At 58.2% G+C, this 25,611-nt stretch overlaps 2 protein-coding genes across 17 annotated transcripts in view; both read left to right on the forward strand.

The window, feature by feature from the left end:
* The window catches only part of SORBS3 (sorbin and SH3 domain containing 3), a 30,584-nt gene extending 23,958 nt beyond the window's left edge, over positions 1 to 6,626 (forward strand). For all 9 annotated transcript variants that reach the window (XM_063816928.1, XM_063816929.1, XM_009454985.5 and 6 more), the window contains 5 exons: positions 281 to 406; positions 2,045 to 2,356; positions 2,853 to 2,956; positions 3,473 to 3,579; positions 5,798 to 6,626. In XM_063816928.1, the coding sequence (XP_063672998.1) occupies positions 281 to 406; positions 2,045 to 2,356; positions 2,853 to 2,956; positions 3,473 to 3,579; positions 5,798 to 5,859 (711 nt within the window). In that variant the 3' untranslated portion in view covers positions 5,860 to 6,626. The remainder of the gene's footprint in view (positions 1 to 280; positions 407 to 2,044; positions 2,357 to 2,852; positions 2,957 to 3,472; positions 3,580 to 5,797) is intronic.
* Positions 6,627 to 9,865: 3,239 nt separating this feature from the next.
* PDLIM2 (PDZ and LIM domain 2) lies at positions 9,866 to 25,447 on the forward strand. Of its 8 annotated transcripts, none has more exons than XM_001157480.8 (10): positions 9,871 to 10,670; positions 11,746 to 11,840; positions 12,522 to 12,673; positions 15,947 to 16,016; positions 16,143 to 16,288; positions 16,447 to 16,525; positions 20,450 to 20,526; positions 20,745 to 20,890; positions 22,709 to 22,826; positions 24,882 to 25,447. In XM_001157480.8, exons 1-10 carry the CDS (start codon positions 9,923 to 9,925, stop codon positions 25,057 to 25,059), a joined length of 1,809 nt encoding a protein of 602 aa, XP_001157480.2. In that variant the 5' UTR covers positions 9,871 to 9,922; the 3' UTR covers positions 25,060 to 25,447. The 8 variants fall into 8 exon arrangements, with proteins under 8 accessions (XP_016814698.2, XP_063673001.1, XP_001157480.2 ...); XM_016959210.3 differs by having other exon boundaries at positions 9,881 to 10,367; XM_016959212.4 differs by having other exon boundaries at positions 9,881 to 10,352.
* Positions 25,448 to 25,611: the final 164 nt, after the last annotated feature.

Here is a 25,611-nt window from a genome sequence, read left to right on the forward strand (position 1 = left end):
CTTCCATCTTTTCTCTTGGAGTTCTTCACTTCAGTAATGCCCACTCCATATATCCCTATGGAAAATTCTTCTTCCAGGGAGCCTTCCCAGACTCCTCCCCATCCTCCAGCTCCCTTTGGCTGTGCCCACCCGTGGCTGCCCCCAGGGCTTGTGTCTGGTGTTTATATCTTTTCTCTGCCTAGGGGCGGGCCCACCTTCTCTTTGCTGTCTCACAGGAACCCCCAGCCTGTGCTATGTTGATGCCCAGGCCAAATCTTTCTCATGACCTTTCTTCATGCAGGTGCTGCCCGCAGATGAGATCCCTAAGCCCATCAAACCCCCGACCTACCAGGTGCTGGAGTATGGAGAGGCTGTGGCCCAGTACACCTTCAAGGGGGACCTGGAGGTGGAGCTGTCCTTCCGCAAGGTGGGCCAGGCCGGAGACGGAGGGGTGGGTGGGGGCAGGTGAAGATGTAGGTAAATATGTGCACTAAAAACACTTTTTTTTTTTTGAGACAGAGTCTCACTCTATCGCCAGGCTGTAGCGCAGTGGTGCCATCTCGGCTCACTGCAACCTCCGCCTCCCGGGTTCAAGCAATTCTCCCGCCTCAGCTTCCCGAGTAGCTGGGACTACAGGCACGCGCCACAACACCCAGCTAATTTTTGTATTTTTAGTAGAGACGGGGTTTCACGATGTTGGCCAGGATGGTCTCAGTCTCTTGACCTCATAATCCACCCGCCTCAGCCTCCTAAAGTGTTGGGATTACAGGCGTGAGCCACCGCGCCTGGCCTAAAAACACTTCTTTAAAAAAGAGTCCGATGTACCTAGCTTCACCCAGGATTTCAAAGTTTTCCCCAGTCTCTTTCATTATGCTTCCTTTAGTGTAGTGGTTTTTTTTTTGCTTTTTTTTGAGACAGCATCTGACTATGTTGCCCAGGCTGACCTTGAACTCCTGGGCTCAAGCGATCCCCCGTCCCTGCCCCAGCCTCCCAAGTAATTTTGGTCCATTTTTAAAAGATCATCATAAACTTCTAGAGTTACATATATATTTTTTCAACTGCAGGTTGCAGGGGATCATACTCAGCATTTTTAAAGGTATAGACAGAAATGTTAGCATGCGTTGCGAGCAGAAAGCACTTTATCATACCGTAGGCAGTTCTGTGTACGCACATATATATTTATTCTGGGCTGTTATTAAAACATTTTTAACTGTAGATTGTGGTGAAACAAGTTTGAAAAATGCTGTTCTAGAAAGCAGGGAAGTGGTCTGCCTTTGGTTGATTTTGGGAGCAGTGGTCATGCTCCCAAAATAAGCGAAAGACGGACCATAGTGAATGCCTCCCAGAAGAGCTGGCCCTAGGGACAGAGGGGGAAGAAGGTGGCTGGATGGAGACAGATGGGGGCAGGAGAGGACAGGGGAAGGCAAGGGCTGGAGGCCACCCTCCCAGGGGGTGGTTCTACCTAATGTCAGCCAGCCTGTGGCCTTCAGGACTCCCTGCCTGTCCTGGGGAGTGTGTTTTTGACACGCTCATGACAAGGTCCCCCAGTGTGAGGCAGGAACAGGACCCAGGCAGGGCAGTAGTGGTAGCACCTGTCCAGTGTGTCTAAGGAGTGGACTGTTGATCTTGTTCACACCTCATAGTGACAGTATGGTTATTTTCACTTAACATAGGAGAAAACAAGGCTCAGAGAGACAGAGCAGGCTGCCTGAGGCCACACAGCTTGGCCTGGTGGAGCTGGGTTTGGATCTGTATTATTAGCCACGGGCTCACCTGTGATCGGAGCTCTGGGGAGGGACCTTGCTATGAACGCCGAAGGGGGATGCAAACCTGTTGAGCTTCCCAAGAGGCAGGACCCAGTCTCAGCCTCAGCCTTGCCTGGGCAGCCTGGGCTTGGCTCCTGGCTCCTGCTCTTACCGTGTGACTCGGGTAAACTGCTGGCCCCCTGTGATTCCGACCCCTCGTGTGTCCAAGGTGTTAGGGTTGAATGAGACAGCCCAGATAAGGCACCCGTGGGTCCATGGCACCAGGAAGGCCCCACAGACACTGACTTTTCCCCTCTCAGGGAGAGCACATCTGCCTGATCCGCAAGGTGAACGAGAACTGGTACGAGGGACGCATCACGGGCACGGGGCGCCAAGGCATATTCCCTGCCAGCTACGTGCAGGTGTCTCGTGAACCCCGGCTCCGGCTCTGTGACGACGGCCCCCAGCTCCCCACGTCTCCCCGCCTGACCGCTGCCACCCGCTCAGCCCGTCACCCCAGCTCCCCCTCAGCCCTGCGCAGCCCAGCTGACCCCACCGACTTGGGGGGACAGACCTCCCCCCGTCGCACTGGCTTCTCCTTCCCCACCCAGGAGCCTAGACCCCAGACCCAGGTGAGGTAGCCTGCCTCCACCAGAGAGTTGACCTCCTCCTCACCCCTCATCCCCCACCCCCGTGACTTGTCCACACTTGGGACTCCTTCCCAGACAGCCCTGGGACAGAGGAGTGGGGTGACAGGGCAGAAACTAGTATGGCAGCCCCACCCTGGCCTGGGGGACCTCAACCTACTGAGCTCTAGCCCAGGGAGCTCTAGATGGAATCCCAAAGCCGGCCCAGGCTCCTGACCCTGGGTGTTCTTGGTTCATCCATGCTGGCGTCCAGAAACCCAGGCACTGACCTTACTTGGGCCTCAGTTTTCTGGCCCCTGTGAAATGAAATAGTCACAGCAGGTGTCCCTATGCCCTGGGGGTTTGGAGGCTAAGATGAAGCCGTTTGTAAGGCGTGCTGGCAGGTGGACTGGGAACACCCATTTTGGGCCTCCTCCCTCAGGCTTACATGTACCCATCGTCTTCCTCCCTCTGACATCCCTTTCTTCCTGTCAACTCCCAGAATCTTGGCACCCCTGGTCCAGCTCTGTCCCACTCTCGAGGTCCCAGCCATCCCCTGGACCTGGGGACCTCCTCTCCTAACACCTCTCAGATACACTGGACCCCGTGAGTACCATCTGAGGGCTCTTGATCAGACGTGGGGGGTCACTGGCAGGCAATGCCCCATATTCCACCCTCCCCCAAGTCCCCACCTGTGGATTTGGGAAACTTCTACCAGGTAGCCCTTGTCCTCGAAGAGCTTATGGTGATTTGGGGCAGGGAGGAGGCGCTGGTCTGTGATGTTCCCAATCCCTCCTGGCAGCTATGTGGCCTTGTGGCCTTGGTCTCCTCATTGGGTTTCTAGCCCTGAGGTCGGTGCATGTATAATTGAAGTGTGGAACTGGTGGAATGGACAGGAAGGCACCAGGTGCTCAGAGGAGGCGAGGGTTCAGTGCTTAGGGCCCAGAGGGCAGGAGGCAGGCCTGGGAAAGACTACAGTGAGCACAGGCAGAGTTGCTCTGAGGAGCTGGATCAGGGGCTAGTGAGAGCATGAAGGGACTCTGGGGCATTCACAGGAAGCGGCAACACTTGGGTTAGAGCCTCTGGGCCCATTCTCTGGTTGCCATGATACGCTTCTCGCAGGTACCGGGCGATGTACCAGTACAGGCCCCAGAACGAAGACGAGCTGGAGCTGCGCGAGGGGGACAGGGTGGACGTCATGCAGCAGTGTGACGATGGCTGGTTTGTGGGTATGTGGGCAGGCCGGGAGGGGGCATCTCAGGGCCCCAGGGGATGTGGGTGGGGTGCTGCTGCCTGCCAGTGCTGCTTCAGCAAAGATTCATGGCCGACCACCCCCCGACTCAGCTTCCGGCCGGGCTACTTGGGGGGCCTGGCACCCGATGCTTCCCCAAAGCCAGCACTTCTGTTGGCTGCCTTCCTTCATGAAGAGGCCAAGGCCCAGGAGGAAACTGGCACCAGTCCAGGGTCACTGATGGAGTCAGTGGGGACCCAGGCCAGGGTTCCCAACCTCCAGAGCTCTGCCTCTTCCTCCTGCACGCCCCTGCCTCGAGCAGCCCTGGGGGAGAGCTCCTGGTGGAAAGGACCAGGGCTCACACTTGACCTAGCTGGCTCCTCCAGCCTGGGAGGAAGAGGGAACAGAGAAAGGTCCCAGCCCCTCAGGGCTGGCCCAAGGGCAGCTCTGACCAAGGACAAATGCAGGAAGCCTCAGGTTGGCCTCAGCCTGAATCAAGGTGACCAACCCACCAGGCTTCACATGGCCTCTTTCCCCAGAGTGGGCGGGCCCTGTGCAGGTCCCATCTTCAAAGGATGGGCCGTCCCCAGAGAGAAGAGAGTGGCCAGAAGCCCCCTGCCCTGCCCCAAGCAGGCTTTGAAGCCTGAGGAGTTGGGGGGCTGCTTGGGCAGCCCCTTGACCTGGCAGCCCACCCTTCCTGATCTGATCCCAGTACGCTGCCAGCCAGCTGTACTGACCCACCCAGGACCATTAAGCACTAGCCTGTGAATGGCCCCTACCTTCTAGTGGGGGAGGGAGGGAGGCGGTGCTTGGAGATGCATTCAAATTTACTGGATACACTTTTGCTTTGGAATTTTTTTACAACTACTGATAAAGTTTTGCAAACCTATGCAGACAAGAAGAAAAAGTACCACTTTTGTATTAGGAGCCACAAGCGCTTTGAGAGGAATGGGCGAGACCTGTACCCTTTCCGGTATGGCAGCCACCGGCTGCATTCAGCTGTTGAAATGTAGCTCAAATGAAATAAATTAAAAATCCACTTCCTCAGTTGCACAGGCACATCTCAAGTGCCCAACAGCCATGGGTGGCGAGTGGTGACCATTTTAGTTAGTGCAGGTCAGGGAAGGCTTCCTGGAGGAAATGAGGGAGCTGGGCCTGGAAGGGCAGGGGAAGGATTTGGGGAGGCCAAGAGGAAAGGGAGGTACTCGGGGCAGAGGACGAGGGTGGGGGTGGGACGAGCACGGGCTGCCCCCAAGGAAGTCAGGGTGCCAGCCTGGAAGGGGAGGCCCAGGATCATCCATTCACCCAAGGTCAGGAGTGACGTTCATTTCAGTTTATATTCCTATTTTTCTATATATAGGAATATAATAATATTTATTACATTTCTGTATTTCTATATTTCTCCATTCCCTCTTCCTCCCAGGCTGGAGGAACCAGCTGGGGGGTGTGGGGATACACAGGTGTGAGCCCTGGTCCTTTCCACCAGGCGCTCTCCCCAGGGGCTGCTCCAGAGGCAGGGGTGTGCAGGGAAAAGGGGCAGGGCTCTGAAGGTCGGCAACCCTGGCCTGGGTCCCCACTGACTCCATCAGTGACCCTGGGCTGGTGCCAGTTTCCTCCAGGGCGTCGTTCTCTTCAGGGCACGAAGGAAAGCAGCCAACAGAAGTGCTGGCTTTGGGGAAGCATCGGGTGCCAGGCCCCCCAGATGCTTTGCCCGCTGGGGTTCCCCCTCCTCCTCTTCAAGACACGAGTTTCTGTGGGGCTGAGAGGCCTGGATCAGAGTCCCAAGCTTACTCCTAAGCATCGGGGTGCTCTCGGGCAATGCATTCAGCCTTCCCATAGGCCTTCCGACCAATCTCTAAGTGAGGGTGCCCTATTAGACCAGGGACGTTTCTCCCGATTTCAGTTCTGTGATTCTTCCTCCTGTGTCCCCACTTTGCGGAGGAGGGGGGGAGTGACTCTGTGCTGTGTACAGTGTGATGCACATTTGTTGATTGCTCAGATTCTTTGGTGGTTGAGTGTGCGAAGTGTAGCTTTGCCCATCTAAGCTTCTGCCGCTAGGGGGCAGGAAGGAGGAGAGCAAATCCAATTCCCTCCCTGGGCTCCCCTACAGAACTCCCCTACAGTTCTGGGCACTGTCGGCAGGGGGCAGGCCCTCACCCCTGCATCCCTGTTAAAGAAGGGAGTGGGGAAAGCTCTTCCTGCCTTTCCTCTTTCAGGTGTCTCCCGGAGGACCCGGAAATTCGGAACGTTCCCTGGAAATTACGTTGCCCCGGTGTGAGTGGTCTCCATGGCAACTTGGAGCCAGCCAGGATGGGGTGGGGAGCGGTGGCACTCGTGGGAGGGAGAGGACCCCCGCCCACCTCCTCCTTCCCCAGGACCTGAGCTCCCAGCATCTGCAGACGACCCCCGCAGCCTTTCCCTCGGACCCCCCTCGAAGCCCCCTGGACTGATTCCCACCCACGACTCACAGGCATTCCTCCCACAGCCCTTTCATTTCCTCCCCACCCCACTCCCCAAATACAGAGGTCTGCTTTGAAGCGGAGACCATTTCCAGGCCTTATTGAGACCAGACCCCAAGTCCCCCACCCCCATCCTGCTCCAGCGTTTCCTCTAACAGGGACCAGCTCTCCGCTTTGCCCCCACGGGGTTCCTCTAAACAGAACCAGCTTCCTAGCCTCGTAGAGACCAAAGGCCGCCCCTGCCTGCTGGGGTTCCTCCCACCACCCCAGCTTGCTGGCTGCCCTCTTTGCCTTCTGGCCTCCAGCTGGGTGTGGGGGGGCAGAGCAAGGCGGGGGACAGACGCAGCACCTTCTTAGCGATCTAGGCCTGGCAAGAGCTCTGGCCCCAAGGCCTCCTCTTCCCAGGGGCTGCCAAGTCCTGGCCCTGGCCCTGGCATATCACCCCGCACTGTGGGGCCAGGCACCACTAGCCTGGCTCAAATATTCCCCAGGGAGACTGCTGTGTGCTGCCCGCCTGCCTGCTGGCTCTCCCCCAGCCCCACATCCCCTCTGGAAGAGAATGTAAAATAAACCTGGACACAAGGGACCTTGTCTCTGCGGCCTTTTCCTTGGGGTAGGGGATGCCTCCTCCTGTCTAGGAGATGGGAATTCCTTCTGTGGAGGGCTGTGCTGGGAGACAGGTGGGACAGGTGTGTGTGTAAGAGGAGGAGGATGGAAAAACACCATTATTACCTCCAAAGATCTCTGCCCTTGGGTGTCAGGCAGGTTGCGGCAGCCCCCACAATTGGGCAGCTGTGTGGCAAGAAGTGCTGGGAGAATGAACAGTGCCAGGCCCTGGTAGCAGGGAGACACCAGAGATGGGGGACTGAATGTGGCCTTGTTTGCAGACTGTTTTGATTCTGGAGCTGCCACCGTGGGGTTGCTGGGCTAGATGACATTTCTAACTATTCTGCTGTTTTCCTTCTGTGTGCTCTGTTTCCACACCGAAGCCCTTGTGTGTGTGTGTGTGTGTGTGTGTGTGTGTGTGTGTGTGTGTGTTTATTCTCCTCTTTGGGCTCAGGCTTTTGAGCAATCCTTTGCGGGAAGCTGGGAGTGGTCAGGCACAGCCAGCCAAAACTCCTCTTGAACAAGGGTGTTTTGTTTGTTTGTTTGTTTTTTGTTGTTTTTTTTCTGTGTGAGATGGGGTCTCATTCTTTCGCCCAGGCTGGAGCTCAGTGGCCCGATCTCGGCTCACTGCAGTCTCTGCCTCCCGGCTTCAAGCAATTTTCCCACCTCAGCCTCCTGAGTAGCTGGGATTACAGGGTTGCGGCACCATGCCCAGCTAATTTTTGTATTTTTAGTAGAGATGGGGTTTCACATGTTGGCCAGGCTGGTCTCGAACTCCTGACCTCAGGTGATCCACCCACCTCGGCCTCCCAAAGTGCTGGGATAACAAGCGTGAGCCACCGCGCCCAACCTTGAACAAGGTTTTATAGTCCTGGAGCTTGCAGGTCCCTGTGGGGTGGCAGTGGTGGCACAGTCCAGGCATGGCCACTCTGCCAAGAAAGGAAGCTCCGTTTCTCGGCTGCTGCTGAGAGGTGAGCAGGGCACCAGGGCCTCTCCGTGTGTTACCTAACATGAGCCTCACGATGGCAGGTCATGATTCCATTTTACAGGGGGAGAGACCCAGCCTCTGAGAAATAAAGTTGTCTAGCTCACATCATTATTAAATGCTGAAGTCAGGTCCACCTCACTTCCTTAAATCTACCAAATGCCCAGGCAGCCCTCGTCCAGGGCCCTCGTCCAGGCCCTTGGAGAAGGAAGGTCATGTGTGAGGTCAGGGACTTCTCTAGGGCGGCCCAGGTTGGGCCGCTTTTATGTTCTTCCTGGGAATCCTGTCTTCTAGGCCTGTCACCTGAGACAGGTGTGAAGAGGTGGTGGCTGGAGTGAAAGGTGGTGGTGCCCAGTTCTGTCAGGACAGAGGGGAGGGGCTCGTGGTTGACAGGGCAGTGGCCTAGCCCTGGCTGGTTTCTTGAACCTGGGTGCGGCCTGACCCAGCAGGGGTTCAACAGCAGCTGGAAGAACGAGTCCTCCATCCACCTCCATCCTCACCCTGGTTTGGTTCTAAATGGGCAGGTCCAGCCCATCCTGGCCTGGAAACAACCATTCCTCAGAACCCACTGGCCTGGTTGCCATTCCCCCATCCCAGCTCTTTTTTCATGAACTCCCTGATTCCCTCATAAAACATATCAGGGCTGAGGCCTCCTCTCCCTGGGACAGAGATCAACTCCATGCCCTCTCTTTGATGGAGCGCTGGCACTTCCCGCAGCTAACAAACCCTCCGACCCTGGGCTGCCTGCACCACGGTCCTGCCTGAAAGATGCTTCTGTGCCTCGACCTGGCCTGATTGGGGAGGTGAAGGGAGGATCAGAGGCCGCTGGAGATGGCTCACCCATGAGAGAGGGGAGGGCAGTGACGTGGCTTACCTAGGGCCACAGAGAGGCTATGAGCAGGACATGTCCCCTTCTATGCCACAGAGGCGTGCCCTGCCTGGGTTCGCTGACTTGTCTCTGTGGTGGGTTTTGTAAATTCACAACCCACCCATCAGAAAGCCCTGCCAGATGAACCTGGGGCTATTTGTAGAGTCTGTCCAAGGCATGCAGGAGGGGCTCTCTGAGGAAATGATGGGCTTGTGTTTGATTCACTCTCCATTCCCAGAGGCAAGCACGGTGCCTGGCACTCAGTATTCACTGAATGAATGTTATTGGAATGATTGTGTGGAAGAATTGAATGGATGAACTTCCCTTCCTTTGGGTCCCTTCCCAGAAGTCCCCACCCCATTTGAGGCAGGGACTCTGTTTGACACCTCTGTGCCATCCTTGGCTTTTGCCTGTGGCCAAGCAATTTTTACAACAAGACGGTAAGCAGCACATTATCCCCATTTTCCACATGGGGAAACTGAGGCCCGGAGGAGCCGAGGAGGTTGCTGAAGGTCACACAGCCGGTGAGACGCAGCTGTGCACTTGGGGCTAGGTCTGTGTGCCCCCGGGGCTGTGCTCACCCTGCCTGTAGTTGCCTCTCCCCTCAAGGGGCTTCCAGTCTAGTCAGGGAGGCAGAGCAAGTGCATCAGGCCAGGTGGTCATGCCGGGAGGCCGGAGACCAGCCAGTGGGAGAGGAGTTTACACACACCCAGGACAGTCTGTGGGAGGAGGGGGGCCAGAGTGAACGCAAGGAGGCTGAGACACGGGCACAGACAGGTGAGGGGCGTGGGGAGGGCACTCTTCACAGAGTGAGCGTGGAGGGAATGAGTCACACCTGAGGCAGGCGAAGCACAGCTGCGCCCACAGGTGTGATCCCCTGAAAACACAGCAGCCTGGCAGCCAGAGGCCAAGTGGAGACCCAATGAGAGGCGGCTCTATGGCCTTGAGGTCCCCGGAGAGAGGGTTGCCAGGTACGGCTTCTCCTCCCTGAGCTGGCACCGGGGTCCCCTCCTTGGCTGCCCTGTCCTCATCCTTATAGCCTGGGCTTCAGGTGCTTGAAAGAGGACAAGGGAGGGGGCAGGAAGGGGGGTGAAGACCTGCAGAGAGGATGAGGTGAGGGCCCACGGGAACGGGAAGGTACCAGCCCAGGGGTGGGGGTGCCCAGTGAACCCCTAGCCAGGAGGCTCTCTGCATCTCCTAGGGCCCCTGCGGGTCCCCCTTTGCGGGCATTCCAGGCAGAGAAGTTCTGCGCTGCCGAGAAGCCAGCGTTCAGGAAGGGAGTTGGCGGGGAGGAGGGTGGCCTTGGTTTGGGATTTGTGGGTGTCAAGGCCGCATCTGCGCCAGCCTCCCAGCCTGGAGTGGGTGGAGGAGCCAGGCGGACCGCAGACACACCCAGGCAGCCCACCCTGCCCAGGACCTGGGGATGCGGGGCGGGAGAGCGCGGCCGGCGTGGGAGAGCTTTATGGGGCTGCCCCCTCGATCGTCTGCGAAGTGGGGCGCGGGGCAGTCCCTGGACCGGCTCTGCTGTGCTCCGGGCAGTCGGGGGCTTGCGGGCGCTCCGGGGAGGATGCGGGCACCACTGGCTGGACGGTCGCAGCCTGCAGGGGGCCCTGGGGACAGCCTGCCTCATCCCCCCGGCGGGCTCGGGCCAGGTGGCAGCGCCTGGGCTCGCCGCGCGGAGGCGGCGGCTTCTCGGGCTAGGGGCGGCGGCAGGGGCGGCCCCGGGATCACATGGGCGGAGGCAGGTCCAGGAGCCCCGGGCGGGCTCTCCCCAGAGTCGGGTAGACGGCAGCGGGAGCGGTGGCGTCTCCTCGCCTTCCCTCCCTCCCGGGCCTGGGCGCCCAGCCGGACAGGTGAGCGGCAGCCAGGTGAGCGCGCCCACCTGCGCCTCTCCGCGCGGCCCGCCCTCCCCGGCGCCGGGCTCCTCTCCGCGCCCCTGTCGGCGCGGAACCCTGGCCTCGTCCGCGGCCCAGCTCCCTGGAGCCTCGCATCAGCGGGGGCGCCCCCGCGAGCTGCGCTCTCCCCGGCCGGAGCGCTCCTCCTCCAGCCCCCAGCCCGCAGGGTACTTTGCCCTCGGAGCGAAGGAGGCTCCAGAACTGGTAGAGCCGGGCCATCGGGCTGGGCACCTCCCCGCGGCGCCCGCAGCGCGGAGTCCACTGACCGGCTCAAAGGTCTGGGAATCTCGGGGCGGCCGCGAGCCGGCCTCGGGGACTGGGGTGGGGGCGGTGCTGGGAACAGAGGCTAGGCCTGGGCCCAAGGGGAAGGCAGCCGGGGATGGAGCGGACAGACCGCTGGTACTCTTGATAGATTCTCGCAGCACTTGCGTCCCCGGGGCAGCCCCAGGATGGGTGCTGGGCAGGGTGGTGCCCAGCCTGGCACCGCGGCTTCCTGCCTGGGTTGGCTCCTGGCTCCAGAGCTAGAGGCTCAGGAAATCCCACAGGGGTCTGTCTGCAAGGGCACTTCCTTGCCCAGCGGAGGGGCTGTGGATGGGAGGCCTGTCACCCCGGCTGTCTGTCGGGCAGCATCAGGAATCTGGGGGTGGGTGTGTCCAGCTTGACAGATGAACCCTGGCCTCCTTGCCCTGGCAGCCGGCCCCTGGGGGAGGTGGGGAGCCCGGTCTTGCCCGTGTGATCCACTTTGCCAAGAACGAGGTGGGCAGCTAGGAGGCCCATGTGAAGACTCGGCCTCACCCCACCAGTCCTTCACCTGGCCAGTGACTTACACAGTCTGTACTGGTGCCAGCCTGTTCCTTGACCCGTCACTCCTGCTTCCTGAGCCCTGCTCTCCCTAGGCCACTCACCAGCCCTCCCCCAGAGTGGAGAGGAAGTACCGTGTGCTGTGGGTTTTGGGGACAGGAAGCAAGCGCTAGTGGGACTGAGCCCTGATGGTGGAGGAGGGGAGACTAAGGAGGTGCTGGCATCCCCTCCACTTGCCAGCCCCTGCCCCCCATGCTCCAGCAAGCCCCCTGCCTGGCAGCCTGGGCAGCCCCCTCCTGGGAGTCGCTCCCTGGGCTGAAGACTAAGGAAGGGAGAACCCAGAAGCATGGCTTCCCAGGGTGGGGGGAAGTGAAACCAGGCTGAGGGAGGGAGTTAGCCACTTCCTCTACCCACCCCAAAGCCCCTGAGTAGCTGCTCCGGGAGCTGTGGTGCCCTCTCCTTCTCCCTTTGGCTCCTCTCCTGCTGCCTTACAGTGCCCCCAGAGCCGGCTAGGGGCATGGACTTCACCTCCTGGTCCTCTCTTCCTCAGGTATGGCGTTGACGGTGGATGTGGCCGGGCCAGCGCCCTGGGGCTTCCGTATCACAGGGGGCAGGGATTTCCACACACCCATCATGGTGACTAAGGTAAGGATGGTGGCTCAAAGAGATGAGAAGGTCCTGCCAGAAGCGAGGTCGGCCCTGTTCACCCCACTCTGCACAGATGGCTTGCTTTTTCTGTTCTGGAGCCAGGGATCTGCTGCTGCCTGGCATGCTGGCTGTAAGGGAGCTGGGGCCCTTTGCCACGGGGATGTGGTGGCCACTTCAGGAACAGACCTTGGGAGTGAAAGGGAGCTGGGACCAGGACAGGGCCGGCTCTTGCCTCCCCAGTTGCTATCCCCACACTTGCAGGCAGCCATTTTGGGTGATTACTAGAACAAGAGCCCCGGAGTTCTTGGCAGTCTCCTCTTGACCTGGGCCCAGGCTGGGATCGTTCACAGGAGGGCTGTGCAGGCAGCCACCTGCAAGGTGCGATTTGCACGGGCAAGGCTCTCTATCCAAAAGTATTTCCAAGCACAGTTCCCGAAATTCTGCCGCTGCACATTCTTTGGGAGGCCCATTAGAATGCCAGTGTGGGGTGGGGGCTGCCACCTGCGCTCCTGGAGGGGACGGCTGATCAGCTGGGTGTCATGAGCAGGCAGAGGGGCATGCAGGAGGGTGCAGGCCGGCCTGGGCCAAGCCAGCCTCTGTGTTTCTTGGGTAGCAGAGTGGGAAGTCCCTTCTCCAGCTGGGCCACGGTCTGAGCATGCCAGCTCCTCATCCCTACAGGTGGCCGAGCGGGGCAAAGCCAAGGACGCTGACCTCCGGCCTGGAGACATAATCGTGGCCATCAACGGGGAAAGCGCGGAGGGCATGCTGCATGCTGAGGCCCAGAGCAAGATCCGCCAGAGCCCCTCGCCCCTGCGGCTGCAGCTGGACCGGTAGGGCCTCCCGCTCTGCAGAGCCTGTGGCATTCCCCCTCCTCCACCACCCCACGCATTGAGCAGCCCTTGCTCCTGCCCATGGGCTAGAGCTCAGCCCTAAAGCGGCCTTCTTGGGCCCTCTCGACACCTTGGTGAGAAGGTCCTGGGCTCTGCTTCCTGCAGCAGGGTGGGCTGAGGGGTGTTCCCATGCCTGGTTGGGTAAAGGTGGGCGCCAGGCTGGGCGTGCAGTCACAGGCTGGGCAGGGTGAGCTGGCACCAGCCACCTTGAAGCCCGGGTTTGACTGGTTCCCAAGAGTGTGCAGGGCACAGGGTGTGGGCATGAAGTGGGTTGAAGAGGGGAAACTTCTGGGAAAGGTATGCCCGAGGCTGCATCCCCAGGACTCCTGCTTCCAACAGGGCATGGCATTTGTTTAGTTCCCAGGTGGAAGTGAGGACGTGGGGGGCTCATTCCTCATAGAGCCTGTCTGTTCCTCCCCATCACTGAAGGCAGATGCCCGATCCTGGGTTACTCCTAGGGTTTTGAGCCTATAAGCCAAGGTGGGGCCAGGGTGGGGCCTGGAGGCCAAGCTATAGGGGGAACAGGTGGCTCCCTGGGGTGGGGCATTGCAGTGAGTCACAGATCGGGAATGCCAGGAGATCCCCGAGCCAGGAGAGCCCTCTGCACGGGCCTAGAACCTGAGTCAGACACCTCTTGCATCCTGGCCACCCCCACATTGTCCTGCTCTCTTCAGCCCTACCAAGCCCCTCCTTCTCCAACTGCCCTGCCCTGTGGTGTGGCAGAAGCCGGCTCCCTTCATGTCATTCAGGTCCCTGGGTGTTTGCAGGAGCGGGACCCCAAGAAGGAGGGTAGAGAGCACCTCATGATATCTGGGAATGGGGCAGAAAGCTACAGGAGGCTGAGGGTCTGGCGGCGGAAGGGCAGGAGCTTCGGACTGTCTCTTCCTCTGGGGTTCTCTGGAGGGACCAGGGCTCGGGGGAGGTAGGCCTGGGCTGTAAGTCAGGCCTCTGGTTCTGCACCAGGCAAGCCCAGACTCCAGTCTCTTAATTTTTTTTTTTTTTTTTTTTTTTTGAGACAGAGTCTCGCTCTGTTGCCAGGCTGGAGTGCAGTAGCGTGATCTCGGCTCACTGCCATCTCCGCCTCCCGGGTTCAAGAGAGTCTCCTGCCTCAGCCTCCTGAGTACCTGGGACTACAGGCGCGTGCCACCACGCCCAGCTAATTTTTGTATTTTTAGTAGAGATGGGGTTTCACCACGTTGGCCAGGATGGTCTCGATCTCCTGACCTCGTGATCCACTTGCCTCGGCCTCCCAAAGTGCTGGGATTACAGGTATTACGCCGCGCCCGGCCCAGTCTCCTTACTTTTGCTGACACGATGCTCCCCCCGCCCCCATCTCCCGCCTCCTACCCTCCCAGGTGACCTCTCTGGTATTCAGAAGCCCTGGGGCAGGAAGCAGGGCTCCAGGCTGGAGCCAGAGACTGAGCTCTCCTCACCCTCATCCCATGGCTCTCCCAGGAAGCGGAAGGTCCTGTTGCCCTACATCTCTAGAGGCAGCCTCACGGCCAGGAATGCATGGCAAGATGGGACGAGGCAGGCTGTCCCTCAGCCCAGACTTCAGTTACCTCCCATTCAGGGCTCCAGCTGGGTTCCACTTTGGAAGAGGGTACCCAGGGAGCTGGGAGGGTGTGCCCCTCTCGCTGGTGGGGAGCTGGGCCTGCTTGTCTGGAAGGAGGCAGGCGGGTCTCGCCCTTCGTTTAACTGGGGAGACCCCTGAGAAAGAGATCAGGAGTGACGCGCTCAAAGGCACCCTGGCCTCCAGTGGGCAGGGTGCGCAGCTGGCCCAGTCACCATGGGCTCTAGAACTTGAGGCAGCTCACTTTCCCTCTCTGGGCTTCAGTTTCTCCATGGGTTAAAATATAAAGGATTATTTCTATGAAATCAGTAATCAGGCCGGGCGCAGTGGCTCACACCTGTAATTTCAGCATTTTGGGAGGCCGAGTCAGGCAGATCACCTGAGGTCAGGAGTTCAAGACCAGCCTGGCCAATACGGCGAAACCCCATCTCTACTAAAAATACAAAAATTAGCCGGGCATGCTAGTGGGCACCTGTAATCCCAGCTACCTGGGGGGCTGAGGCAGGGAGAATTGCTTGAACCCAGGAGGTGGAGGTTGCAGTGAGCCGAGATTGCACCACTGCGCTCCAGCCTGGGTGACAGAGCGAGACTCCATCTCAAAAAACAAAAAAATCAGTAATCTTCCCCCAAATCAATCTACAAACCCGAGGCTGAGTGATATCAGTGACAAAGTCCAGGCAAAATAGAAAAAAAAAAAAAAAAAAAAAAGGCAGGATAATGTGAGGACTCTCTAATAAAACTGAATGTTTCAACTTTCTGATGAAGTTATGTACGTTCTACTTTTTAGAACCAAACTATCCTTTCTTTTTTTGGGGTGGGTTTTGCTGTTGTTACTGTTGTTTGAGATGGAGTCTCACTCTGTCGCCCAGCCTGGAGTGCAGTGGTACAATTTTGGTTCACTGTAACCTCTGCCTCCCTGGGTCAAGCAATTCTCCTGCCTCAGCCTCCCAAGTAGCTGGTGTTACAGGCATGCGTCACTATGGCCTGGCTAAATTTTTTTTTTTTTTTAATTAGAGATGGGGTTTCACCTTGTTGATGACCAGGCTGGTCTGGAACTCCTGACTTCAAGAGATTCACCCTCCTTGGCCTCCCAAAGTGCTGGGATTACAGGCGTGAGCCACCGTGCCCGGCCTTGGTGTTTTTTTGAGACAGAATCTCGCTGTGTTGCCCAGGCTGGAAGGCAGTGGCGCAATCACGGCTCACTACAACCTCCATCTCCTGGGCTCAAGTGATCCTCCCACCTCAACCTCTCAAGTAGCTGGGACTACCGGCATGCACCACCATGCGCAGCTACTTAAAAAAAAAATTTTAGTAGTCATGAGGTCTTCCTATGTTGCCCAGGCTGGTCTTGAACTCTTGGGCTCAAGTGATCCTCCTGCCTTGGCTTCCCGAAGCGTTGGGATGATAGGCGTGGGTCAATGTGCCTGGCCAACTGTCCTTTCTTTTAAGGAACCATGGTTGTCGTTGATGATAGTTGTTTGTCTTGAGTTTGACAAAGTTAAAAGTTGACAACTGGATGTCCAAATTTTCTGTAGCTTTTACTGGTGTTGAGAACTAGATCTGGGAACAGTTTTGGCCTCTTTTGGGGGTTGCGGGGTGCAGGGCCCCTGTGACATTCCCTCCCTCTGTTGCCTCCTCAGGTCTCAGGCTACGTCTCCAGGGCAGACCAATGGGGACAGCTCCTTGGAAGTGCTGGCGACTCGCTTCCAGGTAAGCTGGTGCCCTCCCCTGACAGCCTCAGCACCCTGATCACTGGTGCATGAAAGTGAGGCCCGAGGGCAGGGCGGCCTTGGCGGGGCAGCCCAGCCTTTCCTTACACAGCCACTCTCTCCACAGGGCTCCGTGAGGACATACACTGAGAGTCAGTCCTCCTTAAGGTCCTCCTACTCCAGCCCAACCTCCCTCAGCCCGAGGGCCGGCAGCCCCTTCTCACCACCACCCTCCAGCAGCCCCCTCACTGGAGAGGCGGCCATCAGCCGCAGGTGAGCGTGCCTGTGAGTGGGTACCCTGGTCGCCTGCGCTGCCAGCTCCAGGCTGGCTCCTCTGAGTCTCAGGAGCTCTGCTTGGGAGCCCGGGGCAGCATCCTCCCTGGGCAGGCTGGGGGTGGCCCTGGCACACACTGTCCCTTTCCCGCTTTCAGCTTCCAGAGTCTGGCATGTTCCCCGGGCCTCCCCGCTGCTGACCGCCTGTCCTACTCAGGCCGCCCTGGAAGCCGACAGGTGAGGCTCCCTGGGGGAGGACAGGCTGGAGGAACAGAAGCACCTCCCGTTCCTGTGGGTTGCCAGTGCCCCGGGACTGCAGGCGGCCAGGCCCACCTGGGCAGCCATGGCCTCCTTCTCCTGGCCACAGGCATGCTCTGCTCCTGAGCCAGGGAGGCCATGCTTCTGGTCGTGGGCCACCTGTGCTGTGCCTAAGACCTGCCCAGCAGTGCCCAGTAGCCCGTCCATCTCCTGCACCCCTCCCCTCATCCCCCTCCCCTCATCCCCCTCCCCTCATCCCCCTCCCCTCCCATCCTGCTGACTTCCTCCCTGCCCAGTATGTTTCTCTTGGGCTGCGGCTGAAATAGTTTCGCTGCTGTTGTTGGGATGATTCCCTTTCGTCTCTGGCTGCATCTCTCGAACACATTCCTCTCCATTCCAAGACCCGGGCCTGCCTGACTCCCACCCACACCCTCCCTTCCTCCTCTGACTCAGCCCAGAGATGCCCCAGTGGGACTGCGGTTCTGCCTTGAGCGCTCTTGGCTTATTCTGTCTCCTCCTCCCCCTACCCCCGCCAGCTCCCCTGGACTCTCTTTCAGCCAGGTCCCAGTGGCCCCTGGTGACAGCCTAACCCCCTTCCTGGGTGGTATTTCTCCTCTTCAATGGTGGGGGATGGTGAGGGAGTGAGGCAGCCAACGCCCTGGGCCGCAGCTGCTGGGGACGGCGTGGGGGGCACGTCCAGCCTTTGGGGTGATGGGGATATGGCCCAGCTGTTGAGCCCTACCTTTGGGTTGATTCTGCATTCCAGAAAGCAGAGCCTTTGAGGGTGGCCAGGGAGGGCACTAGAACCCGGAGGCTCTGGAGGAGGAAGGAGCAGGATCTTTCTGGGGGCCTTCCGAACAGCGGCTGCCTAGTGACCCGCTGCGTGCCCACCCAGAGGCCAGCCTGGCATTGTGGCCATACAGATATATTCCATGGGTCCCCTTGTTAAGGAATTGAAGATGTAGTTGTAGAGATAAGGCAAACTTGCAAAACAATTTTGGAGCAATTAGGCACTAAGCAGTGTGGTATTAATTACAAAAGCAGGAGGCGTTCTGGGAGGGGATCGGGGAAGGAAGGCTGTGTGAGGAGTATTGCTGGACATTAGAGGTGGTGGTGAGAGGGTTTAGGGAAGGATGAGCAGGAGGCCCGACATGCTGGGAGATGGAGAAACACTGGTCCAGGCGACGGCTGATGTATTGGGGCTGGGGGATTTTTTAGGGAGAAGCTTTGTTCTGAGATAAGCCAGGAATGAGCTTGTTTCAAGAGGGCTGGTCAGTGTCAGTCCTGGCTCTGTTCCGCGACACCTCTGGTGGGCTGTGGTCTCAGCAGGACCCACGTGCTCAAGGGCAAGCCTTCCTGAGCTTCCCCATCGTGTTGCCCCCAGTCCAGGAAAATGAAGGGTGTGGGAGGTACAGAGGCATGGCTCCCAAACCAACGGCAACACCTGAGAACTTGTTGGAAATGCAACTTCCCAGGCTCCAGCCTACACCCGCTGAATTGGGCATGGGGCTTGCGGGTCACAAGCCCAGAGCTGGGTGTGGGGAGACTCACTTGGGTCGGTCCCCCCTCTGCCTGACGACTTGGACCAGCCCCCCTTCCTCTCCCTGGGCCTCAGGTCAGACTAGACGCTCTGAGTTCCCTTCTCTGACCTTGATGACTCTGCTCATTCCTTCGGCAAATATTTGTCGAGCAGCTGCTTCATGTCAGACACTCATCTGGGCTCTGGGGATGCAATCGTGGAAAAACAGAGTGACACCTCTGACCCTATGGAGCTGACGTTCTAGTCTACAAATGAGGCTGTGGTCCCACGGGTGCACAAGTCTCAGGGTCCCACAGCTGCCTTTTGAGAATCACTGTGTAGCTGGGTGCTGTGACATGTGCCTGGAGCCCCAGCTACTCCGGAGGCTGGGGCGGGAGGATTGCTTGAGCCCAGGAGTCCAGACCAGTTTGGGCAACATAGTGAAACCCCCATCTCTTTAAAAAAAAAATCGCTTATACTTGAGAGTCTTAAAGGCTCTAAGAAGTCCCATGAGAAAGAAACCCACTTAATTTTTCTTTATATCCTAAACTTGTTGAACAGCAGAATTTCTCCTGAATTTCTACCCCGACCCCCTGCCCTGCCCCACCCCCAGGAACATCCTTGCGTTCCCCAGCACACATTTCGAGAGGTGTTGGCTACAGACAAGCCCATGAAGGGCAGGTGAAGGGGGAGCAGCTTTCCTGGATTTGGAGATAAAAGGTCTCATCTGTGAAGGCAAGGGTCCCTAACCCCTAACCGCCTGGGAGGAAAGGAAGGAGAGAAAGACATTGTCTCTCCCAGTCGGGGAGCTGGTCTCCTTTTCTGGGCTGGGCAGTCTGGTGGGAGTGTGTGAGAGGAATGCTGTGAGCTGCAGAGGCAGGGATGCTGTGTCCTTGTGGCCTCCTGACATGGCCAAGGCTGCAGAGAGCTGGAGGCTCAGGATGCCCTTATAGTGCCTCTGGAAATTACAGGTTCCCCCTGCTGGTAGGCACATGCCTTGGTGAGCAGAGGCCAAGTGAAAAAAGCCCCTCTCCCTCTGGTTGGGAATGAGGACTTGCCTCATGAAGGGATCCCGGGCCGGTGCCCTAGGCAGGGCCCATGGTGGTCTGTCTGGAGATGTGATGTGGCTCTTGAATTCCTGCGGAAACTATCTCTAGGTCCTTCAGGTGACCACACAGCCCCAGGCAGTTGCCCTGAAGCCCAGGTGTGGAGTCCCAGCCCTGCCTCTGATGCTTCAGGTGGCTTGGACCAGCTACTTTGCCCTTCTGACCTGCAGTCTCCTTACCTATAGAACGTTTTACTGGAGAACCCTGAGAGCAGAGGGATGCGAGGCGAACTGCTGGTAGCAGCCTGGTGGGGTGAGGGTCTAGGGCTGTTTTCTTAAGATCCAGAAGTTTTTGCTTTAGCTTAAGGGATTTGTGCAATTTTCCATCTGGCTTCATAATTCATCCATGACTTTGAATTTTAAAATGGAGAGAAGTTGGCTTCCCAGGAAATGGTGCCCCTGGCCCTGGGCATCGGCCCACCTGGCTGTCTCCAAGGCTCTCCTTCCCAGTGGCTGGTGCGGGCTTCGGGAGCTCAGTTGAGTCCCATTGGGGTGGCAACGGAAAGGGAGCAGGGGAGTGGGGAGTACGGAGATGCAGGCTGGAAATTGGCCTCCAGGAACAACTGTGAGGTTGAAGGTGAGATTTCCATGTTGGGAGCAAATTTAAGAGCCCCAGATGGACATGGCACACCTGGAGACAGGCACTGCTGCCTGAGTGTGGCCCAGGGAGGGCTCGGCTCCCCAAAGCTCCACGGGGCAGGCCCAGACCTCCCAGCAGAGTAGGGACAGGCTGGTCAGCCCAGACTCCCGCCTCTGAGGAGAGGAACCAGCTCTCCTTGGGAAGAGGGCCTCTGCCCTGGCCGGCCCTGACTCCCAGGGGACTTTGACCCCTTGCTTCATCCCTTTATGTTTCCATCTCCTCAGTGCAAAAGGGCAGTGTGCTTCCTCTCTGCTGGTTCCGTGGGATCGGAGCCAGGCCCCAGTGTGCAATGTCTTTGCACACAGATAATAGCGTGCGTGACAGAGGACTCTGTGCTTAGCTGTCACCTGCTGCCTTCCTGCTGCCCGGTCCCCGGCAGAACCCGCATGCCTCCCTCCCTCTCTGGACCCTGGCAGTCTCTGCGCCCTGGCTCCGAGGGAAGGGGCAGGGGGCCCGCTGGTCGGCGAGGGCTGGGAGCCCCCGACACCTTGGCTCCAAGGGAAGGGGCAGGGGTCCGCTGGTCGGCGAGGGCCGGGGGCCCCCTGGTGTCGGGCCTGGGAACAGCCGGGCTAGGCCCTCCTGGGTGTGTTGGCCCAAGGCTCTGGCCCTGACTCCTCCCCGGCTGCCTCCTCCCAACAGGCCGGCCTCGGCCGCGCTGGCGACTCGGCGGTGCTGGTGCTGCCGCCTTCCCCGGGCCCTCGTTCCTCCAGGCCCAGGTACCAGCAGGCCCCGGAGGGTCGGGTTGGGGTCTTGGAACGCTGGGAGGGGCAGGAGGGAGACGGGCTTCCCCGAGAGGGATGGGGTCCCCCAAGCCCAGTTGGCTCCTCCACCTCCCAGATTCCTCCCCCTCCCCCACGCTCTTCTGCCCCCCACCCCCTTGCTTGCCTAAGCTCCGGCACGGGACCCTCATTCCTGGCTGCCTCCCACCCTGCAGCATGGACTCGGAAGGGGGAAGCCTTCTCCTGGACGAGGACTCGGAAGTCTTCAAGATGCTGCAGGAAAATCGCGAGGGACGGGCGGCCCCCCGACAGTCCAGCTCCTTTCGGCTCTTGCAGGAAGCCCTGGAGGCTGAGGAGAGAGGTGAGGGTCTGGGGGGCTGGGGAGGGGAAGGAGGTTCCCTTCCGTACCCCGGGCCCTGACTGGATGGGTCAGTGAACCAGTGTTCTTAAGTGCCTGTGAGGTGCTCACCCCAGGACTAGGCACGGAGCCGAGCAGAGCGCGAAGCCCCAGCCCCTGCCCATAAGGAGCTGACGGTCCGGGAGGGTCCGGGAGGGTCACCAGCGTGCTCCCACAGAGTAGTGGGCAGTAGCCAGCTGGGATGGGAAAGTGTCATTCGAGTGATAAAAGCGGTGGCAGGGCCTGGGGCTGGGCCTCCAGGGAGGGCTTCTTGGAGGAAGAGGGATTTGACTTGGCCTCTTGGCCTTAGAAAAAACATCAAGACTTAAACAGCATTAAGAGGGTGGCAGGAAGCACTGTGGAAGGTGGAGGCTGGCGGCCAGAGGGCTTTGGGGTGTGGGAGTGAGAGAATGGGGGCCTGATAGCATGAAAGGGCGCCAGTGGAGGCCAAGCCCCTGCAGTGAGGGCCCTCGGGAAGGGAATCAGGCTGAGGAGTGCCCTAACCCAGGAAAGCCATTAAATACCGATGCCAGGCGAGCAAGACATACGGAGGCTTGCCAGAGTTCCGTTATTCATGTGACAGACACTGACTGTGCCCATCTGAGGGACCAGATGTGTGCAGAGTTTGGGGATAGGTGGCCATGACCCCACTCCTGCCCTTGGGGAGCTCCGTTCATTGGGGCAGATGGGCCTGGCCAGCTCCCATGGAAGTGAGCGCTGCTGTGGGAGTTCCTACTCCCACAGCCCCTGCCCTTAAGGTGCTCAGCACCAATGCCCTTTAGAACAGTGGGGAGAAGGGGAGGGAGATGACAGGACAGGTAGGAGAGTGACCAGAGAGGCTTCATAATTCATCTATGACGTTGAATTTTAAAATGGAGAGAAGCTGGTTTCCCAGGAAATGGTGCCCCTGGCCCTGGGCACTGGCCCGCCTGGCTGTCTCCAAGGCTCTCCTTCCCAGTGGCTGGTGTGGGCTCCTGGACCTCAGTTGAGTCCCATTGGGGTGGCAATGGAAAGGGAGCAGGGGAGTGGGGAGTACGGAGATGCAGGCTGGAAACTGGCCTCCAGGAACAACTGTGAGGTTGAAGGTGAGATTTCCATTTTGGGAGCAAATGTAAGAGGCCATATGGACAGGGCACACCTGGAGATTGGCAGGTGGCTGGTTCTAACGCTGATGTTTAGCTCCAAGGGGCATTTGCAGAGGCACAGGGGGTGGGGTGAGAAGGTTTGGAGCAAATCTTGTCTGTTTTGACCCTGAGGCCTCAGAAGGTCCCAGGAGGCAGCACAGGGAGAGGGCAGTGACTTTGCCAAGGAGGCCTCAGCGTCCTTAGCTGCAGACGGGCGACAGCTGCCCCGTAGCCCTGGGCTTCATCTTCGTGTGGCTTGAGAGCTCAGATGTGACAATGCATGGAAAAGCACTTTGAAAGCCACACCGAGGCATTGCGCTCCTGTTGCCATCTCCAGTTATTATCTAATCACACTGTTATTACCGGGTCATTAGAGAGGGAGCACCTGCTTCACCTGACACGTCACACACTGAGCACAGATGGCCCCAGGTGGCCTTGGATGGGCAAACTCGGCCTTGTACCTGCCTCCTTCATGCCCTTGCCCAGCCTCAGCCATGGATCTGGCAAGATCACCTTCCTCCTTACCTGGTGCCACCGTCAGCGTGACTTTAGGGGTTCTCTTATAAGGGTGCTTTCCAAGACCACCTCCTCAGAGCGTCTTTGGGAGGATGCTGTGGTTGGTGGGCTCTCACCACATGTCTGTCTGCCCTGCCCCCAGGTGGCACGCCAGCCTTCTTGCCCAGCTCACTGAGCCCCCAGTCCTCCCTGCCCACCTCCAGGGCCCTGGCCACCCCTCCCAAGCTCCACACTTGTGAGAAGTGCAGTACCAGCATCGCGTGAGTGTGGAGGGGGGTGGGGGACCTGAGCCTTCACAGGGGAGTGGGGAGGGGGACAGGGCACTGGATGCTTTCAGGAAGGGCCGGGCCCATCAGGGGCTAGCACTGGGTACCCAGTCGGGGACTCTAGGGGAAGCAGTGTTGCACAGCTTTGGGGGCATTAGTTACAGGCTTCTTAGGAGCCTAGGCTAGCTGCTTCAGGCTGCATCTCCTCTCCCTCTCCTCCTTTTCCCATCCCTTTTGATTTCTCTTTGATCATTTCAAAGCCTCTGGAGATCTGCCCGGAGGTACAGCACATCCTCCTGGAAAATCTTGCTCTTTCCCCTTCCTCCCCCTTTGGAGCAGGCTGCATTTTTCCCGATGTGGGCTCATTTTTCTTATTTTTCTTTTCTTTTCTTTCTTTCTTTTCTTTTCTTTTTTTTTTTTTTTTTGAGACGGAGTCTCATTCTGTTGCCCAGGCAGGAGTGCAGTGGTGCAATTTCAGCTCACTGCAAGCTCTGCCTCCCAGGTTCACGCTATTCTCGTGTCTCAGCCTCCCGAGTTGTTGGGGCTACAGGCACCCGCCACCACTCCCAGCTAATTTTTGTATTTTTAGTAGAGACGCGTTTTCCCCATGTTGGCCAGGCTGGTCTCAAACTCTTGACCTTAGGTGATCCGCCTGCCTCGGCCTCCCAAAGTGCTGGGATTACAGCGTAAGCCACGATGCCCAGCCGAGGTGGGCTCATTTTTCTCATTAAGTGGCATTTATAATGCAACCACATTCTCTGGAAGGTTGCTGAAACCCCCCCTCAGGTAAATTTCTGAAGTGTGTAGTGTGGGAGGGGCAGGTGATTGACTTTAGGCAAATCCCTTAACTTCTCTGGGTTTTAGTGTTTTCATCTGCAGAGTGGGAGAATATCCAGTCCCCCTGCTGTGCAGAGATAGGGAATGTGTGTTGAAAAGCATGTTTTCCATCCTGGTTCTCAAAGGTGTGTGTGTCGGGTCCCTTGGAGGGTTTGTTAAATGCCGATGGCTGGGCCCCACCCCAGAGCCTCCTCTCCAGGAGGCCAACAGGCCTGAGAATGTGCATTTCTCACGAATTCCCCAGTGATGCGGATGCTGCTGGCTGTGGGACCCAGGACCACACTGAGAATCGCTGCTCTGTTAAAAATCCAGGCAATGTGGGACGGACTTACAGTCTTTATGTGAGAGGAACAACTTTTAAAAAAAATTTTTAATATTTTTAATAGAGTTTCACTCTGTTGCTCAGGCAGGAGCGCAGTAGTGCCGTCATGGCTCACTGCAGCCCCAAACTCCTGGGCTCAAGTGATCCTCCCATCTCAGCCTCCTGAGTAGCTGGGACTACAGGCGTGTGCCACCATACCTGGCTAATTTTTAAATTTTTTGTAGAGATGGGGTCTTGCTATGTTGCCCAGTTTGGTTTCAAACTCCTGGCCTTAAGTGATCTGTCCACCTGGGATCCTAGGCATGGATTACAGGCGTGAGCTACTGTGCCTGGCTGACTTATTTATTTTTATTATTTTTAATTAGGGGTCCCAGCAGTGGCAGCGGTGGTGGCGGTTTGTGTGTGTTAGGGGGTTTGTCAAAGTGAGATTCCTGTGTGCAGCTTCAAGAATCAAGTCTCGGGCCGGGTGCAGTAGCTCACACCTGTAATCCCAGCACTCTGGGAAGCCAAGGAGGGTGGATTACCTGAGGTTGGGAGGGCAAGACCGTCCTGGCTAACACGGTAAAACCCGTCTCTACTAAAAATACAAAAACTTAGCCAGGTGTGGTGGCACATGCTTGTAATCCCAGCTACTCAGGAGGCTGGTGCAGGAGTATCGCTTGAACCTGGAAGGTAGAGGTTCCTGTGAGCTGAGATCACACCATTGTATTCCAGCCTGGGCAACAAGAGCAAAACTCCATCTCAAAAAAAAAAAAAAAAAAGTCTAGTCTCTGAGAAGGCTTTGGGCTCCACCCAGGTCCTGATGCTACAGTGGGGACCAGGCCCCCTGGGCATGGTGGCCTCCTGCTTGGTGCTGTGGCTCTGAGCTAAAGCCTCTCCCTCCCCTGCAGGAACCAGGCTGTGCGCATCCAGGAGGGCCGGTACCGCCACCCCGGCTGCTACACCTGTGCCGACTGTGGGCTGAACCTGAAGATGCGCGGGCACTTCTGGGTGGGTGACGAGCTGTACTGTGAGAAGCATGCCCGCCAGCGCTACTCCGCACCTGCCACCCTCAGCTCTCGGGCCTGAGCCCGCCATGCCCTCAGCCTGCCTCACTGCTGGGCCAGGGTCATGCCTATATAAGTTGGCATGGCAGGGACAATGGTGGGCAGTTACTCTTACATGAGCTAAGTTTGGAGACCTGAGGCCCCTTTGTCCTCGCTGGGTGGGCCAAGGTCTGGGACCTGTCTTGGACTGTGGGAGACTCACCCTCACCTTGCCAGGCCTCTCCCCTGCAGGACTGGCATTGCACTAGTCTGAGGTGGCCACTGCCTTTGATCAACCTTTGTGTGCCAGGGTCTAAGTAGGGTCGAACACAGAAGTGGGAAGGAGAGGGGTGGGCCAGGGGCTAATGGTGTCACTGTGTAAAGTTTTTGACATACTAGCTCTATAAATATATGAATATGGACAAAATAAAGTAGATGTCCCTTCCTTCTTTTTCCTACCGCCAGCCCTGGGTATGACCTGCTCCCACCACTGGGTGGAGGGTCTTTATTTATGCAACATACGTTTCTTCTTCTTTTCCCTCCCTCAAATCCCACCCCTGCCAGTTGCCTGCACCTGACATTTCCCATGGAAGGG

This window comes from Pan troglodytes, chromosome 7 (assembly GCF_028858775.2).
Source record: "Pan troglodytes isolate AG18354 chromosome 7, NHGRI_mPanTro3-v2.0_pri, whole genome shotgun sequence".
Taxonomy (NCBI): Eukaryota; Metazoa; Chordata; class Mammalia; order Primates; family Hominidae; genus Pan; species Pan troglodytes.

Excerpts from the sequence above, each read along its gene's own strand:
- PDLIM2 (XM_001157480.8), top strand. The coding sequence starts at position 9,923 with ATGCGGGGCGGGAGAGCGCGGCCGGCGTGGGAGAGCTTTATGGGGCTG. Across the intron at positions 16,017-16,142 it reads TGCTGGCGACTCGCTTCCAG|GGCTCCGTGAGGACATACAC; the intron begins GTAAGCTGGTGC and ends CTCTCTCCACAG. Across the intron at positions 22,827-24,881 it reads AAGTGCAGTACCAGCATCGC|GAACCAGGCTGTGCGCATCC; the intron begins GTGAGTGTGGAG and ends CCTCCCCTGCAG.